This window comes from Convolutriloba macropyga, chromosome 5, assembly GCF_964194025.1.
Source record: "Convolutriloba macropyga chromosome 5, txConMacr16.3, whole genome shotgun sequence".
NCBI lineage: Eukaryota > Metazoa > Xenacoelomorpha > Acoela > Convolutidae > Convolutriloba > Convolutriloba macropyga.
The window spans coordinates 54,423,329-54,439,527 of record NC_134472.1 but is presented as its reverse complement, the minus strand read 5'-3'; the positions used below and the strand labels follow the sequence as shown (position 1 = coordinate 54,439,527).

The window sequence follows — 16,199 nt, the reverse complement described above, 5'->3', positions numbered from 1 at the left end:
CAGTTGATGCGAGAATTAATGAATGTCGAATAAGAACGCCAGAATACCTATTATGATCGCAGTAGGCATGGACCAAGCTATAAAATTGGAGAAGAAAACCCAACGGTAAAGAAGGAGAAAAACGAAAGTTCACTTCTTTTGTCTAGGGGACCATACAAAAAAGTCGTAATATTAAAAGATTTGAATTCAAGGTGGAAGAAAAAAAGAATAAAGGAGACGGGAAACGTCTCGAGTTCGAGACCAGAAGGAAAAAAATTGTTTTTATTGAGTTCTGCAATATATGCAACAGCAATATATACTGCAATATATGCAAAACCAAATGGCTATCTTTTCACAAGGAAACAAAAACTACAGGAAGCGCATCAGTTGATGCGAGAAATAATGGATATCAAATAAGAACGCAAAGAGACCTATTATGATCGCAAAAGGTATGGACCGAGCTACAAAGTTGGAGAAGAAAAAAACCAGCATTGAAAAAGGAGAAAAACGAAAATTTTTTTCTTTCTCCAGAGGACCATACATAAAATGAAATATTAAATGATTTGAGATTCAAGGTGGAGGATAAAAAGACAAAAAAAGAATGGAGACCTCTCGAGTTCGAGACAAGAAGGAAAAAATTGGTTGTCTTGAGTTCAAGATTTAAAAAAAGTTGTCTCGAATTCAAGACCCGAATAAATTTAATTTAAGTTCAAGACCAAAAAACGAAAAAAATTTGTCTTGAGTTCAAGACTAAAAAAAGAGAAAAAGTAAGTTCAGGCTCAAAAAAGGAAGAAAAGTTCATTTAAGTTAAAGACCCAATATTTTGTGTTGAGTTCAAGATCATAAAAAAGAAAAAAAAACGTCTGGAGTTCGAGACCAAAAAAAGTAATAAAGTTGACTTGAGTTCAGGACCAAAAATATCGAGAATTTTTAGATGGAGAAAGATTTTTTTTTATTCTATATAGCACGCAACAATGTCCCGCAAATTGGTGAATATATTTACTATATGCCATAATTGTAGAACGCTTCTTCCAAAACTAACCCGGGATTGTACCGAGCGGAATCTTGTCTTTCGCGGACTCTGAAAATGTGTAGGTTGGAACTTCTGGCAATCACTAATATTCGGCTGAACAAGGGCAATCTATCAATGTATTGAAGCATAAGTTGGCCAATTAAAAGAGCGGAGCCATAGAAAAATTTTAGAAATTGATTGACCAATTGCGGTCAGAGCTTGAGCAGCTGGAACACTGCAACCATTATTTGGCCAACAACTGCCGGAAAAAAGATCCGGTCTTTGATCAACAGCAAATTTCTCTTAGAAACGAAAAGGCCAAAGCAAAGGCCAGGAAGAAACGTGTCTTCGAGATTCGAAACAAAGACATTAGGAACCGGCCTGCTACGCTATATGAGACTTTAATGGTAAAAAGTTCAGCATCAGGAGATCAGATCAAGCTACACTACCACAAAAGGAGCTTGTTGACGTACCCTGATATTGGCAACGAAACGTTATTTAAGATCATCAACCAGGCATATCAATTTCAGACAAATGATAAGGAGCGAGACGCGTACAACATATTTGGACTTGAAGAGGAAGAAAAATTTCTGAACGACGAAAACTGATAATTTAAGTTTTCAATTGAAGCCGCAAACTTTCGTGTAGTAGGACGTCAGTAAAATAATACTTGTGTATGAAAATATTGTTTGATTTTTGAGTGAGTAGTAGAGTCTATTCTTGTTAAGAAGGGGGCAGTGTAGTTTTCACTTGTATGAAAAAATGTACTAAAACCTTGGGTTTCAACGATAAAGATTTAGTTTCAAACCTGATTTATTACCCGATTTATGGCTGACACAAAGTTGACTGGTGTCAAAAAAGAAAAAAGACCTTAGATTAGACAAAAATTGGGCTTCGAACAAAATCAACGAAACTAACATATCTTTATTGACTTGATTAATTTACCACGATGATGGAACTGATATTGGGAACCGAACAAAGCGAGGATTTATTCATACATTGAACACCAAAACTACCAGCAGAGCTAATCACTCTATTAAAACTTAATTTATTTGAAGCAAATTTTCTTCAACATTAGTCTACCTAAAATCTAACTTCTAGCTTAGCATTGCAAACAACTAACAAGCTCAATTAGACAAAAACATAAAATATTTTGCACTAGCCGCTACTATATTTCCACAGACTTTCCGAATGTTGTCTGCTGCAATTGAATATCACCCCATGCAGGAATAATTTTATCGAGTTGAAAAACTTCCTCCCACTTAACAACAAATTGTTTTCTGTTGCATATCCTACTGAAACGTGGTTGAATCAATAATTGAAAGTGAATGTCTTTGATTGAGAAAACTATTTATTTTTGATGAGAGCACACATCAATTTTACGGTATATGTGCACATGAGTTCCATAAAAATTAAGCTATAGAAGTTTAAACAGACATTCTTTTAATATTCAGTTGTAGAGCAGTATCTTGAACTATATTTCGTAAGAAAACGTCTTTAAAAATCAACATTGGAAAAAAAATTCATTTCTTTTGTCTCATTTAATTTTCTATATGAGGTTAACAGTTTTAAAGAAAAAAGTTTTTGTTAGATGTAAACATTGATTTTCTGTAGCAAAGACTTCTTCGTACATGTTAGCAAAGTTAACCGTTTTTCAAATTATTACATATTCTCTCTTGTGAGTGTGTATGCATATTTTGTTGTGGCATACGTAAAATTCTTTTTTCCCTGAAATTCAGTCAAACTATTGATTCCAATAAAAATTTTTGTGCTCGCACGATGTTTGTTGCCTGTGTTTAGCGCTGGCTTCAACTTGCTCTTGTATACAGCTTAATTGGTCTTGACTTTTTCTAATTCCATTTAACAGTACTCGTTGAATCACAACATTCAGCATGTGTTGGTCCGCCTGTTAATCATTCTTTGATGCTTTGGTATCCTAGTTGCTACATGGCAGCTTAATCGCCCAAATTAGATGGATAACCTTGCAATAGATTTTGCTGCATATACCATTTGAAATTTTAGTGTTTTTTGAAATCTGATTTTAGGGTTAAAAGACGCGGTCTCATTTGTTTCATCGTTTTCGATACAGTTTCTCAGACATATCGTTTCTTCAATTTTTTTGCATAGCATTGAGTAAGTTTGAATCTGTTTTGTAGAAAATTTGTTCGATTGTCAAGGGATCTATTTTTGCTTTTCTATGCTCTTTATCTTGTCTTCAATTGATATTTGCTGCCGCTTTATGATGAGTCGAGTTCGATTCATGCAAAAACTGGTTTCATGCAAAATGCCAAGTTATTCCTGACACTCAATTTAAGAACATGCAGGAAATTGTAAGGATCTGTTCATATTGTTCGGAGATTGGTATGACAGATGACACACAGGAATTGAAACTATTCATAGGATAAATGGATGATAAATGTGCACTGTCAAGGATAATCCTCTAGATTACGTTGAGCATGCAAATTTTTTCACAAAAACTTACATTTCACGCTTGAGACACCAAATTGTAGTGGGGATCTGGCATTCCTAGATCTAAACATAAACGTAAACGAAGATAGAAAAGTTAGCTGTTAATAGTGTCAAAAATCGACCAATACCGGCATCATCCTTATTTTCCGTAGCTTTGCAACGTTACAATATAAAAACTGTGGTTCAAGGGAATGCATAGGATTTTTAATGCAACCAGTGACTGGCAATCCTTTTATGTAGTTCTGAAGCAAAATGAGGAGATCTGGACTCAAAATCAGTATCCAACTGAGTGGTCACCCAGTAATGTAAATGAGACTTTGGGTGAAATAGTCACGCTCGAAAAGACAACACCCCCCCCCGCAAACTAACAAAATCTCAGAGCAGCTAAAAGTTTTTACAAAAATGACCCTTAACCAATGTTTTTGTTCAATACAGAGGATACATCACTCGAAATTTTGCAAGTAGACCAAAAAAATTGGGTGATATTCAAATCAGTTTTACAACAGGAAAATTAAGAACTTGCTTGCCCACCCTGAAATCATCTTTGGAAAAGAATCTGAAATCCCATGTGGTATTTAAAGTTACCAGTAATCCCTTCAGTTCCATCTATGTTGGCCAAACCAGCCAGCATGTTACCGCTAGAATTTCGGAGCCTGTGGGACAACAACTCGTTGAATGTTGTGGTTCAGCGCATAATATTGAATGGGAGATCCTAGATGTATATCGCGAGGTTGAAAAACCAATGACAATAGAAGGGATCTATCAAAAAGCTGAAACCAGAATTAAATACGCACGACGAGTACCGGGGCGGGAATTGACATTAAAGTATTAGTTCAAATAGGAAAAATTTGACTTTTGAAATACAAAATTTATTCTGGTACATGTTTATTCGAAATTTCGTCAACCCCAACAAAAAATAACAACAGATATGAATAATAGTAAACACGGAAATACAACCGGTTGTTTGTAAAACTCCGGAATAAAAAGTGAAGTTATTTTATTGTAATATGTGTAAATAATTTTTTTTAAATTCGATTTTAACTGAAAATAATTTCAAAAAATTTCTTACCATTTCTTAGAATTAGAGTCAAAGCCAAGTTCATATACTTTGTAAATGATTTTATTTGATTTTAAACCTGAAAATGAACGCAATGTTCGAAAACCTTCAAACTTTTCAGTCAATTTAAGTTTTAATTGACAATTTCTTCTTCTCTGCATAAATTCATTAGTTTGAGAAAAATTTCAAAACTATAGCAATGAAAACGTGAAGGTTTCATATCAATAGCTGAGGCCAAATGAATAATAAAAATGTAAAGACTGCACCAACTAAGTTTACTACTCATGTATAATTCCGCTGACATAAAGGAAGCTCAATAGTGTAATTAAAATATGAAACGATCAATGAAGGTGCCAATACTTAAAAATAAAAAAAATCAGGAAACGCACCCCCCAATACTGGGTGAATATTGACCTGTCCGGGCATCTCCAGAACTTTGTTTTCATAAAAAATTTCGTTTATCAAATCTATCAAAAAAATAAAGAATAACACAAGAACAATAGTTTAAAAAAGTGTAAACAAAAGCTAGTCAATTATTGAAAACAAAAAACTAATTGCAAAGAAAAGGTGAGTGAAACTAACAAGTTAACTTCTTCAACAAAATATACCATCGGCGCATTAACAGTCTTGTGCCGTCTGAGTGCCCTAGAGCCTCAAATAAAGATGAACTCTCTGGAAGATCGAAGCTGATTCTGTTCCTTATAGATGAAATGATCTCAGCGTAGCTGTCCCATTTTGGCGCAAAGAAATCTGATGCCAAAGTTTCAGGGCTTTTAAAACTGATGGACCAGCTCCGCCAATGTGCCCAAAGACAAACGAAGAAAACGTTACTTTCTCAGCATCAAAGTTTCGATGTTCATAATTATTTCTTTAATAGATTCGTGAGCCTTGTAGGCTTTGGTAGTGCATTCGGGGAAAATTTCTCTAAAAATACCATTTTTTTGCATCAAATTATGTTGTGTTGACCTGTTTTCTTACTGTCATATGGCCTTTGATGTCTAATCTTGCGTCATCATCAGCTGCCATTGATTTATACAGTTTCCCATTGTAACGGCTTGGTTTCGTAATCAAAACTTTTTGTGAGTTTCATCTCTTGCCCTCTTAGTTGAACTTTTTTTAATAGCCGCACAGCGATAGCTGGGGCTATTATTGCGCTTCGCTTGGTTTTTCTACAATTCAAAGAATTTGAATTGTGTTGGGGCGCTCTTTCTAAGATCTGTTCACACATTTTAATGAATTTTGAGGTCAAATTGGAGTAGTCATTTTGGTCACGCCGAAACAGGAAAAGGAACGAAGAAGGGAGTGGTTTTGCGGGGGGGGGGGCAATTTTCAATTTTTTCGCTCTAATTTTTTTATATGAGTGAAAAAACGGTGTTTGAACAAAAGTTCGCTCTCTCGCTAGTGGTTTTTTTGTTCACATGGGGCAATTTATTTTGGTTTTTACTGTTTTTTCAATTTTTTGGTTCGGATTTTTTAAAAATGGCATTCCCAATCCATTCATAGTTCATTCTAGGCCTAGGTTTTTGCTTGAACCAAATATCTATTTCTCGCTAGTGGTTTTTTGTTCAAACGTGGCATTTGGCATTGATTTTCTGTTTTTTTTTTGTAAACTTTTATCTACCTTTTTAGAATTGGTTTTCCCAATTTTATCGTATTCCGTTCTAGGTCTAGTTTTTTTGTTTAGTCAATGATAATTCTTTGAATTGTACGTCAGTACTTGTCCTGCTAGGTTTTTTATTTCGTTCTCAACAAGATATGAGTATATATATTTCGTAGTCAACAAATATTATGACCAAGATTTGAGCATATATATTTGAGATCACGTGACTTTTGATACTCGATTCTGATTGTTTAATGCAATAATTGTTAGAGTTATAAATTAAGCTAAAAAGTTTCAGCTTGAAACAAGAAAGTGCGTGATAAGAGCTCCGCTGGGTTGAAAAGAGTACGCTTGTGTTTAACTGAAAAAGAACCATTACAAAGACAAAGGTAGATAGCGTTACGTCAAACTAGGGGAGCCAGAAATTTATTTAAAAATTTGAATTTAATGATTACAAGATTACAAATAGCCCCGATAAAGAGTTCGTTAACCATTAAAGATGAAATCTGACTGGTTTTAAAATCCTTTAAGGTGGTAGAAGAGGAAGAGGTCTGCTGTTAGAATGGGCTTCATTTGTGTTAAGGGGCTAGCGCTGGAGGACAGTTGTAACTAAAATTACAGGGCTATTACTCCTATCTGCTCAGGAGTGGCATCCGTAGCAAGGATGTGGGAGTGTGTGTTATGAGCGGGACAAAAGTAATGTGGAGGGTTGGAAGTGATGAGTTGGAGGGCCTGTAGAACGGAAGCAAAGTCTGGGTATTGGGCTTCATTGGCCTAACACAACTGGAATTGAAGGCTTCTAAGACAAACTGGATATAGCTTTTGAGGCGCAAGAATATTCGTAGAGATAATGGATGTTTGTAATAGATCAACTGAGCCTGTTAGCCTGATGGATATGTTACCGAGGTCCACGTTGAAGACCAGGTATGTTACATGTTTTTGTGGTCGCAAGGAACTTTTGGACGAGTTGATTGGGAAACTCATCTGACTTAGGGCATGTTTAATGAGGTTAGATCTCTACACTATTACAGACATCAGTTATCAGACTTGCAAAACAAGTGCGAATTTCAATTTGTCTCATCTTCATTTCGGTCAATGGAGGGCTTGTGAAACAGCGCAATTGTCTTTACATGCGCATAATTTAGTCATCTTTACTCCGTTTCAACCATAACGAAGGACAATGAAATTGCTCCAATAGCATAGCGTTCAACCAGCCTGATCCTCCTTTTCGACAAGCTGAGTCAAGTGAGCGTATCTTGTTCTTATTTAATGGGCTCCTAATTGTCGGCTCTTTTACTTGATATCAAAGTCTTCCTCTTTTTTAATCTCAAATACGATTTGATGTTTTTAAGTTCGGTTTAGGGAAAAGAGAGAGAGAGAGAGAGAGAGAGATATAAGGGATGTGAAAAATGATCTGATCATTCATACTCTTTAAAACGCTCTTCAGGTTTACGGATGTTTTGGCCACCCTCCCCAATCGGCAACAAAATTATTCCAGTGTTTTTGATTGTAGGCAGGATTTTTTGCTAGATGCGGTAATAGTTCGTCCTTGATTGAATTCCCTTAAGATGTCTTTGGTCTTATAGGCTGTACGAGCTAACTAGGTAAATTGACGATTAACCGATGAAGTGAACGCCTTATAGCTTTTATGAGGTGCAACATTGGCATGGAAAGGCAGCTATAATTTCTGCTGTCTTAGGGATCTCTACAAAATTTTGTTTTGCATTATCAGAACTTATTACACAACTTAATACTCTACAACGATCAACTATTCCCATTTTGAAATTAAAGAAAATCTGCTACGCTTTTTCAAAAAGATGTTCTTTGGCTACAACCTGGCACCTGATATGATGATAACCAAAATCATTTAAGTAAAATAAAGTTAAATGATTTAAATAAAGTTAAAATCATCTAAGTAAAATATAGTTAAATGATTACCATTTAAGTAAATGACCATATAACAATATTGCATAAAAAACACATTAAGCTGGGAGGGGGCGCAAACGGAAAAGATCCTACCTTCGATATAGAAGATAGTTCTTTCAATAAAATCATTATTCTGTAGTTTTGGGTAATTCAACTCAATACTAATAAAAACCTTTTTGAAGGAAGGTGTAGTATATCATATTATCTTCCTTTTTATTCGGTAAAATAGACCCAATTAGTTAGACTCCAAAGAGTTGATTTTTTTTCATAACCCCTTAACTAGATATGGAGTTTTAACTCATGTTAGAGGAGTTCATGTCCCCATCAAAATTCTGTCCTCCAAATAGAGCGAGAGAGAGAGTGAGAGAGTTTATGTTTTAGCGATAGATCGCAAGGGCTTGCACTCGTCACTTCAAGACTAAGTAGATTTCCTGAACCGGGTTCCATATGCCAAAGTTGCAAAATATTGTCCAGGAACAGGAGCAGTAATCGAGGGAACAAAATTTTAATTGACCTAATTCCCATTAAATATTTGTTCGAAACGTTTTGATCTTTTTTGTCAATCTTCATATTATATTAGTTATTTTATTTTTGTTTGTTGGTTATATTATTAATAGCCGCACAGCAATAGCTGGGGCTATTATTGGCCTTCTCTTGGTTTTTTACAATTCAAAGAATTTGAATTGTATTGGGGCGCTGTCTTTTTTTAATATCTGTTCACACACATGATTTTTGAAGTCAAATTGAAGTAGTGATTTTGGGCACGCCGAAGCAGGAAGTGGAGCGAAAAAGCGAGTGGTTTTGTGGCGTGAAATTTTTTCGCTCTAATTTAAAGTAGAGTGAGAAAACGGTGTTTGAACAAAAATTCGCTTTCTCGCTAGTGGTTTTTTGTTCACATGCGGCAATTTCGCTTTGATTTTTTCTGTTTTTTCGATTTTTTGGATCGGATTTTTTTCTAAATGGTTTTTCCAATCAATTCATAGTCCTTTCTAGGTCTAGTTTTTTGTTTAGTCAATGAAAATTCTTTGAATTGTACGTCAGGACTTGTCCTGCTATGTTTTTTATTTCGTCGTCATGATTTTTGTTTCAACCATATGACGTCACAGCCACTTTTTGTTCATTCGTTCATGCAATTTCAACTGAATTGCACGTGTGACGTCATTTTTCGCTCTTAGTGGAGCGAGTTTTTTGTTCATGCGCGTGATTAAATTTTTGGTCACACTTGACTCACCTCACTCTCAAAAATGACTTCCTCTCTTTAAAATTGACTTCTATTTACTTTAATTCAAAGAGATAAGGTCAAATGGGTGTGTGCCACTCTAAATGAAGGTTATTTGAGATCCTCTAATAGAGGCAGCAATAACATACAGATTTGTAATCAAAATTTAACAGATCAGCCTTCATTGAAAAGACGAATTTTTTTGGTCTGTCTTTTTTACTGTTTTTTTTAGACTGCCGATCTACGAATCTATTGCGGCTATTTTCTGGCAATCTGCCAGCTATGTTATTTTATATTGGTTTCATATTTTTTTTTATTATATTGGTTAATTTACTGGTTCCTACGCAGAATTTTTTATCTGTCTTTTTTACTCAGTTTATCAGTTACTATTAGCTCAGTTTGACGTGTGAGTGCATTCAGTGATCTTAATTGTTAGTCGGATTTTATTTTGGTCTGTAAGCGGGCGTGTAATTCTGAATAATTTTTTTAAAAGTAATTGTTTTTGTTTATTTTCCCTGCTGCCTAATAGTTGCCTTCTTTTGCGTGCGTTCTATGTCTGTGCTTTGTTTCGTTGACAAACCAGGCCTGAAATGTATAGCTGACTACTTGAATAACATTCTACTTAGGCGTTGAGTTGCAATCTTTGGTTGTACTCAGAGAGATGTTTCTATTCAGAAGTTAGAAAGCATTGCAGGTTTTTTAGCAACGCTTGCGAACGTTTAGGTTCCAGTCCGGTGTCGGCTCCATTATGATGCTAAGATCTCTCTGTTGACGTATAGTCTCGAGAAGTTTTGAGTTTAGAGTGAACTGGTTTTCGCTATCTTTTTGCTTAAAAGGAAGGACAGCATTTACTTTCGTTCAATTTCATTAAAATTTCGCTACGCCAGTTTTCAATAAACTCCAGATCGTTTTGCCTTTTCTTCTGTATTGGAGTTATTAATTTGAAATCATATGCATATCCGAATACACGACAATGTGTTGGAAGATCGTTTACATAGAGACTGAATAGCAGAGGCCCTACAAGCCAGACTTGCGGGACAGCACTAGATACTAAAACAATTTCCGTATGCAGTTGTTTACTTAAATGTACTGTTTTCGCCAGCTGAGATAACTCAAAAGTGTTTTTGGGCAGTTACCTCTAATTCCTAAAGCTTCGACTTTGTCTAGAAGTCTCATGTAGTACACTATCGAAAGCCTTTTTGAAGTAAAAAAAATGTACGAAAAGCTCATTATCCTTTCATCAAACTTTGGGATCTTTTCCGTTTGTGCCCCCCTCCCCGAGTACGCTATGCTCCCGCCAGCTACAGAGCACGTGTTTTTACATGGTAAATCATTATGTAAAAATGTGACACGTGCCTCTGTGAGGTGCAAATAATATGCACCCACTAAGCTGGGGCAGAAACGCAAAAGATCCATTCCAAAGTTCTTATAATGCAAGTCTAGATATAAGATGAGTTGTTTAACAACTGATATACGTATATACGCTTTTGATTAAAATCTAATTTGATTAAAACTGATTGGCATACTTTTAAGGTGAAGATGTGAAAAGCAGCAAGAATGCCTGCCAATAAAAAATCTGATACAACCAAGCCTCTGAAACTGGTCAGTCCGTTTGGCGGTGAAGCTGCTTTGTTTAAGTGGCCGCTGGAGCAAAATGATGGCGGAAATGAGATAGTAGAAATTATGAAAAGTGTTTGCGAGGACTACCCGGAATTAGCCTTACCAATCAAAAATCATATTATAAAAGATTTCGATCCTACAAATTATGAGTCAGTGAAAAGCTGCTGCGACAAGTTCAACAGGGCCATCGCGCAAATCAACTTACTTGTGAGTATTTTTGTTCAACGAGAGATTGGTTTTGTTCACCCCCGTTTTTGACCCCCAATAAATCCGTTACGTGATGCAATATAGCACATCATTGTAAAAATAGTAGGTGGACATGGAGGTGTAAATGTTATTTGCTCGTATAGGTCGGTAGAAAAACTGGTTTTCCAAATCAAGTACATTGTTCCGCCTGTGAGCAGTTTCAATTACTCAAAAGTTTTGACTCCTGTGAAATTTCACGTTGAATTTATGCTTTAGTTTTCTGGAACATATCGACCCGGTAAGCACCGAGCCAACCCCAGTAGGAAACTCCTGAAACATATCATTCAACTTTCCTACAACAGAGCTGTGGATGACCCGGAAAAACTAAATGAGTATGAGCCATTTTCGCCACAAGTCTACGGAGAGACCTCATTTGATCTTATCTGCAAGATGCTTGACGACGTTCCCGTTAAAGAGACCGACACATTCATTGATCTTGGAAGTGGTGTTGGCCAGGTCGTTCTTCAAGTTGCTGCACTGACCAATTGCAAAATGTGTTACGGAATTGAAAAGAGTCAGATATGTGTCGAGTACTCAACAAAGTTGGAAAAGGAGTTCAGATTTTGGATGAACTGGTACGGAAAGGTCTTCACTGATTTCGAGGTGAGAAATCACAGACAATCCACGGACTTAAGTTGAATCTAAAAATTTTTTCGTTTCTGGACGTGTATATGAATTTTTCAGCTGATCAAAGGGGATTTTCTTGACAAGAACTACGCGCAGATAATTACCAACTGTAGTTTCATCTTCGTGAACAACTTTGCTTTTGGACCAAACGTTGATCATCAACTGAAGCTTCGCTTCCAAAACTTGCACGACGGAACCAGAATTGTTGCTTCAAAAGCGTTTGCGCCTATCAAGTTCAGAGCGTCAGGACGAAACATGTCTGGTAGGTGACGCTTGTTTGAATCGAGACTATTTTTTGTATAAGTTAGTTCCATTTTTTCATTGCTCTCATACGAAGTTTCGAGCTATTATTGTAGTCGTGTCTTTCTTAACGACTCGATGAGGAGTATTAGAGAAGTGGCTTTTTTGTCATTGTTTAGAGTGAATTTTGAAGCAGAAAATGAAAGACGTAGAATAGAGTTATTTGAGTGTTGAACAAAGGTGGAGCGAAAAGAGAGGCGTTTTATGTTTATACGGAGGATGGGATATTGGGCGAAAACTCAGTTAGGCGAACGAAAATTTTGTAACCTTTAGGCAAAATCCTGAACTAAAATTTTGTAAATTAGGCGAATAGCAATTAAAACAATTAAAAGAGGTGCTTCAAAATCCACTCGATGCGATAAAGTTTCAATTTTTTGTGAAAAACTGTTTTCAATGTTTTGCATCTCTTTTACTCTACTCTGTGTCAATCACGGCCACTAATTTTATATAAAAAAAACATCATGGAAAGAGTGGTGAATTTTTCAACTGCTCTAATTAATGTAAATAGTTTAGAACTACCGTCGAAACAAGCATGAAATTGTAGGAGTTGAGGTTAATCTATATCGTAAATATGCTCAAAAATTAAAAATTCTTATCTTTTTTTGATTGCTTATATGCTATTTTCTGCGAATTCAATTGTTATAGTCTCCTATTCTTTTTATAATATCAACCGGATATTGAAGTGTTTAATTGGTATTTGCCTATTTCCACATCTTCAGTTGAAAGTTTTGGCCTAGTGGCTACAAAGTTTCCTTGGCCTAATCGAGTGTTCGCCTAATACCCGTGTAGTAGTATTGGGGCTTCTGTGATACTGCACAAGGATTGTCGACCCCTTCTATTTGCGAGTTCTAAATTGTAAGTTTGCTTCTACAGTTGTTTGTCGTGAAATCGCTTGAAAGTTCCCAGTTACATTTATTCCTCTCGTCGTAATTGCTGAATTCGTCCTAGAAAGTGCGGAGCAATCTTTTCCTTGATCTAATTTAATCACGCATATCGACGCGGAGAACATCAGACAATCGACAATTTGCTGCAGGAGGTTTACTGTTTATAAAGGAATTTTGAATAAACTGGTAATGTAGCAACCTTCAATTTATTTAGACAAAGTTAGAAGGTTGTTTTTCTGTATGTACATATGAAGTGGTAGAATCGACAGTTATAAGCGGAAATCTTTTTATAATAGTTCGCCGTAGACTATCCATTTAGCTACTCTTTGTACTTTTTCAAATTGTGTCTGAACATAGCATTCGTTGTAGAGCTCAAGTCGCGTTTTGTTGGCAGATCTGCAAGAAAGATTTTAGCTCTTGAGAAATAAGACGTATGTCTTTCTGTGTGGCTGCTGATTCAATGATGTTGTCTCCAAAAATAAAATTTTCATCTATTTAACCAATTTTGATGTTAGCGCCTTTCTCCAAGTCGAATTGCATAGAATTTTCAGAAGTCCAGCCAATCAGATTATCGAAGTCAGCTGGAATTTTTGATCTTTCTAGGCCAACACTCAAAAACTTTGCATCATCATGAAATAGCAGAGGAAAAGGCTTGTGGATGATTTTGGTAAATCGTTCATAAAAATGAAGAATGAAGTCCCTAAAATGCCACCCTGATGCACTCCACAAAGTTAGAAGGTTGTTTATCTGTATGTTTATATGCACTGGTAGCATTGACAGAGATAAAAAGGACATCTTTTATGTAAGTTCCACGTACGTAGACTATCTGTTAACTACTTTTTTGAACTTTTTCAATCTGTGTTATCATAGCGATCGTTGTACAGCTCAAATCGCGTTTTTTGGCAGATCAGAGACACGATTTGGGCAATAAAAACACATCATTTGCCTGGGCACGCCTTATCGATATACAAGTTCCATTTTAGGTCCTCAAATATACGACGTAGTTGGTTTTGTGTAGCCGCTAATTCAATGCTCTCCATAAATATAATTTCCATCTTTTTAACCAATTTTTGATGCATTCCTCCAAGTCAAGAGGCATAGAATTTTCAAAATTCCAGCAAATCAGATTATTGAAGTAGCTTGAATTTTTAATCTTTCTAGGCCAACACTCAAAAACTTTGCATCATTATCAAATTGCAGAGGAAGGGCTTGTGGATGATTTTGGTAGTCGTTCATGAAAATGTAGAATGAAGTCCCTAAAATGCTACCCTGAGGCACTACACTGAGTGCCATGAACTCTACTTTTCTGAGAGTTCAATTGTTTTAGTCACCTAATTGTGTATAATATCAAGCAGATACTGCAGTGGCTCCTTTAAGTGTTTTAGTTGGTGTTTGCCTGTTTTCACAACTTCAGTAGAAAGTGTTACATAATGGCTACAAACTTTCCTTCGCCTGATCGAGCTTTCGCCTAATTTGCTATTCTTCTTTAAGAGAAGTGGTATTAGCTGGGCTTCTGTGATTCTGCACAAGGATTCCCGACCCCTTCTTTTTGCGAGTTCTGAATTTTAAGTTTGCTTTACAGTTTGTTGTGAAATCGCGACAGTATTGAATTATTTTTTCCTCTCATCGTAATTGCCGAATTTGTTGTGAAAAGTGCGGACCAATCTTTTCGATCCAGTTGTATCAGGCATATCGACGCCGAGAACATCCGACAACCGAAATTTTGCGGCAGGAGGACTCTATTTATAAAGGAACTTTGAGTAAGCGGGTATCGTAGCAACCTTCAACTAATTTAGCCAAAGTTAGAAGGTTGTTTATCTGTATGTTTATATGCACTGGTAGCATCGACAGAGATGAAAAAGGGCATCTTTTAATTTTTTTTCGCCGTAGACTATCCATTTAATGACTCTTTTTTGTACTTTTTCGATTTGTCTTAACACAGCGGTTGTTCTACAGCTTACGTCGGGTTTTGTTGGCAGATCAGAGACACCGTTTTGATTTAAAAAAAGACATCAGTAGCCTTGGCACAAGCCTTATCGATATGCAAGTTCAATTTTAGCTCTTGAAAAAATTGATCTGGGTCGTTTTGTGTAGCCGCTGATTCTTTGGTGTTGTTTCCAAAATGTAATTTTCATCTGTTTAAACAATTTTGATGTGATAGATTTTCTCCAAGTCAAGAGGCATAGAATTTTCACAAATTCAGCAAATCAGTAGCTTGAATCCTTCATCTCTCCAGGCCAACACTCAAAAACTCTAATTTTGTATAATATCAAGCAGATACTGCAGTGGCTCCTTTAAGTGTTTTAAATGTTGTTTGCCTATTTCCACAACTTCAATTGAAAAATTTTACTGAATGGCTACAAAATTTCCTTCCCTTGATCGAGTGTTCGCCTAATATCCCATTCCCCTTTTGGAAGTAGTGGTATTAGTAGGGCTTACGTGATAATGCACAGGGGTTCTCGACCCCTTCTTTTTGTGAGTTCTGAATTGTAAGATTGCTTTACAGTTGTTCGTGAATTGGCGACAGCTTCCAGTTGTTTTTATTCCTCATCGTAATTGCTGAAGTTGACCTACAAAGTGGAGAGCAATCTTTTCATCCGATTGTATCACGCATATCGCTACCGGGAACATCGGACAGTCAACAATTTGCGGAAGGAGGACTCTATTTATAAAGGAATATTGAGTAACCTGTTAGTCGTACCTAATGTTGAGTCGTAGCAAGCTTCAACTAAGTCAGCCAAAGTTATAAGGCTGTTTGTCTGTATGTACACATGCAGTGGTAGAATCGGCAGAGGTAAAAGGAAATGTTTAGTACGGCGTACACATTTAAGTACTTTTTTGTGCTTTCTCAAATTGTGTCTTGTTGGCAGATCCGAGACACGGTTTCGAAAATAAAAAATACACTAGTATTCTTGGCACAAGCCTTATCGATATGTAAGTTCTGTTTTAACTTTTGAAAATTAAGACTTAGGTCGTTTTGTGTAGCCGTCGATTCAGTGGTGTTGTCTCCAAAAAGATAATCTCCATCTGTTTAACCAATTTCGATGTGAGCGTATTTCTCCAAGTGGAAAGGCATTGAGTTTCCAGAAGTCCAGCAAATGAGATTATAAAAGTCAGCTTGACTTTTTGATCTTTCTAGGCTAATACTCAGAAACTTAGCATCATCGCAAAATATAAGAAAAAGGTTTGTGGATGATTTTGGTAAGTCGTTCACAAAAATGAAAAAAAGGCCCTAAAACGCTACCCTGAGGCACTCTACT

General features: G+C 36.1%; 2 protein-coding genes across 2 annotated transcripts in view; one reads left to right on the top strand and one right to left on the bottom strand.

Moving 5' to 3' along the window:
* LOC142339478 (uncharacterized) overlaps positions 1–16,199 on the bottom strand; it is a 604,341-nt gene that overhangs the window by 345,859 nt on the left and 242,283 nt on the right. The window lies entirely within an intron of this gene.
* LOC142339473 (uncharacterized) overlaps positions 10,679–16,199 on the top strand; it is a 72,947-nt gene continuing 67,426 nt past the window's right edge. The window contains exons 1-3 of the mRNA XM_075389516.1: positions 10,679–11,089; positions 11,345–11,731; positions 11,813–12,017. Coding sequence (XP_075245631.1) covers positions 10,820–11,089; positions 11,345–11,731; positions 11,813–12,017 — 862 coding nt within the window. The 5' untranslated portion in view covers positions 10,679–10,819. The remainder of the gene's footprint in view (positions 11,090–11,344; positions 11,732–11,812; positions 12,018–16,199) is intronic.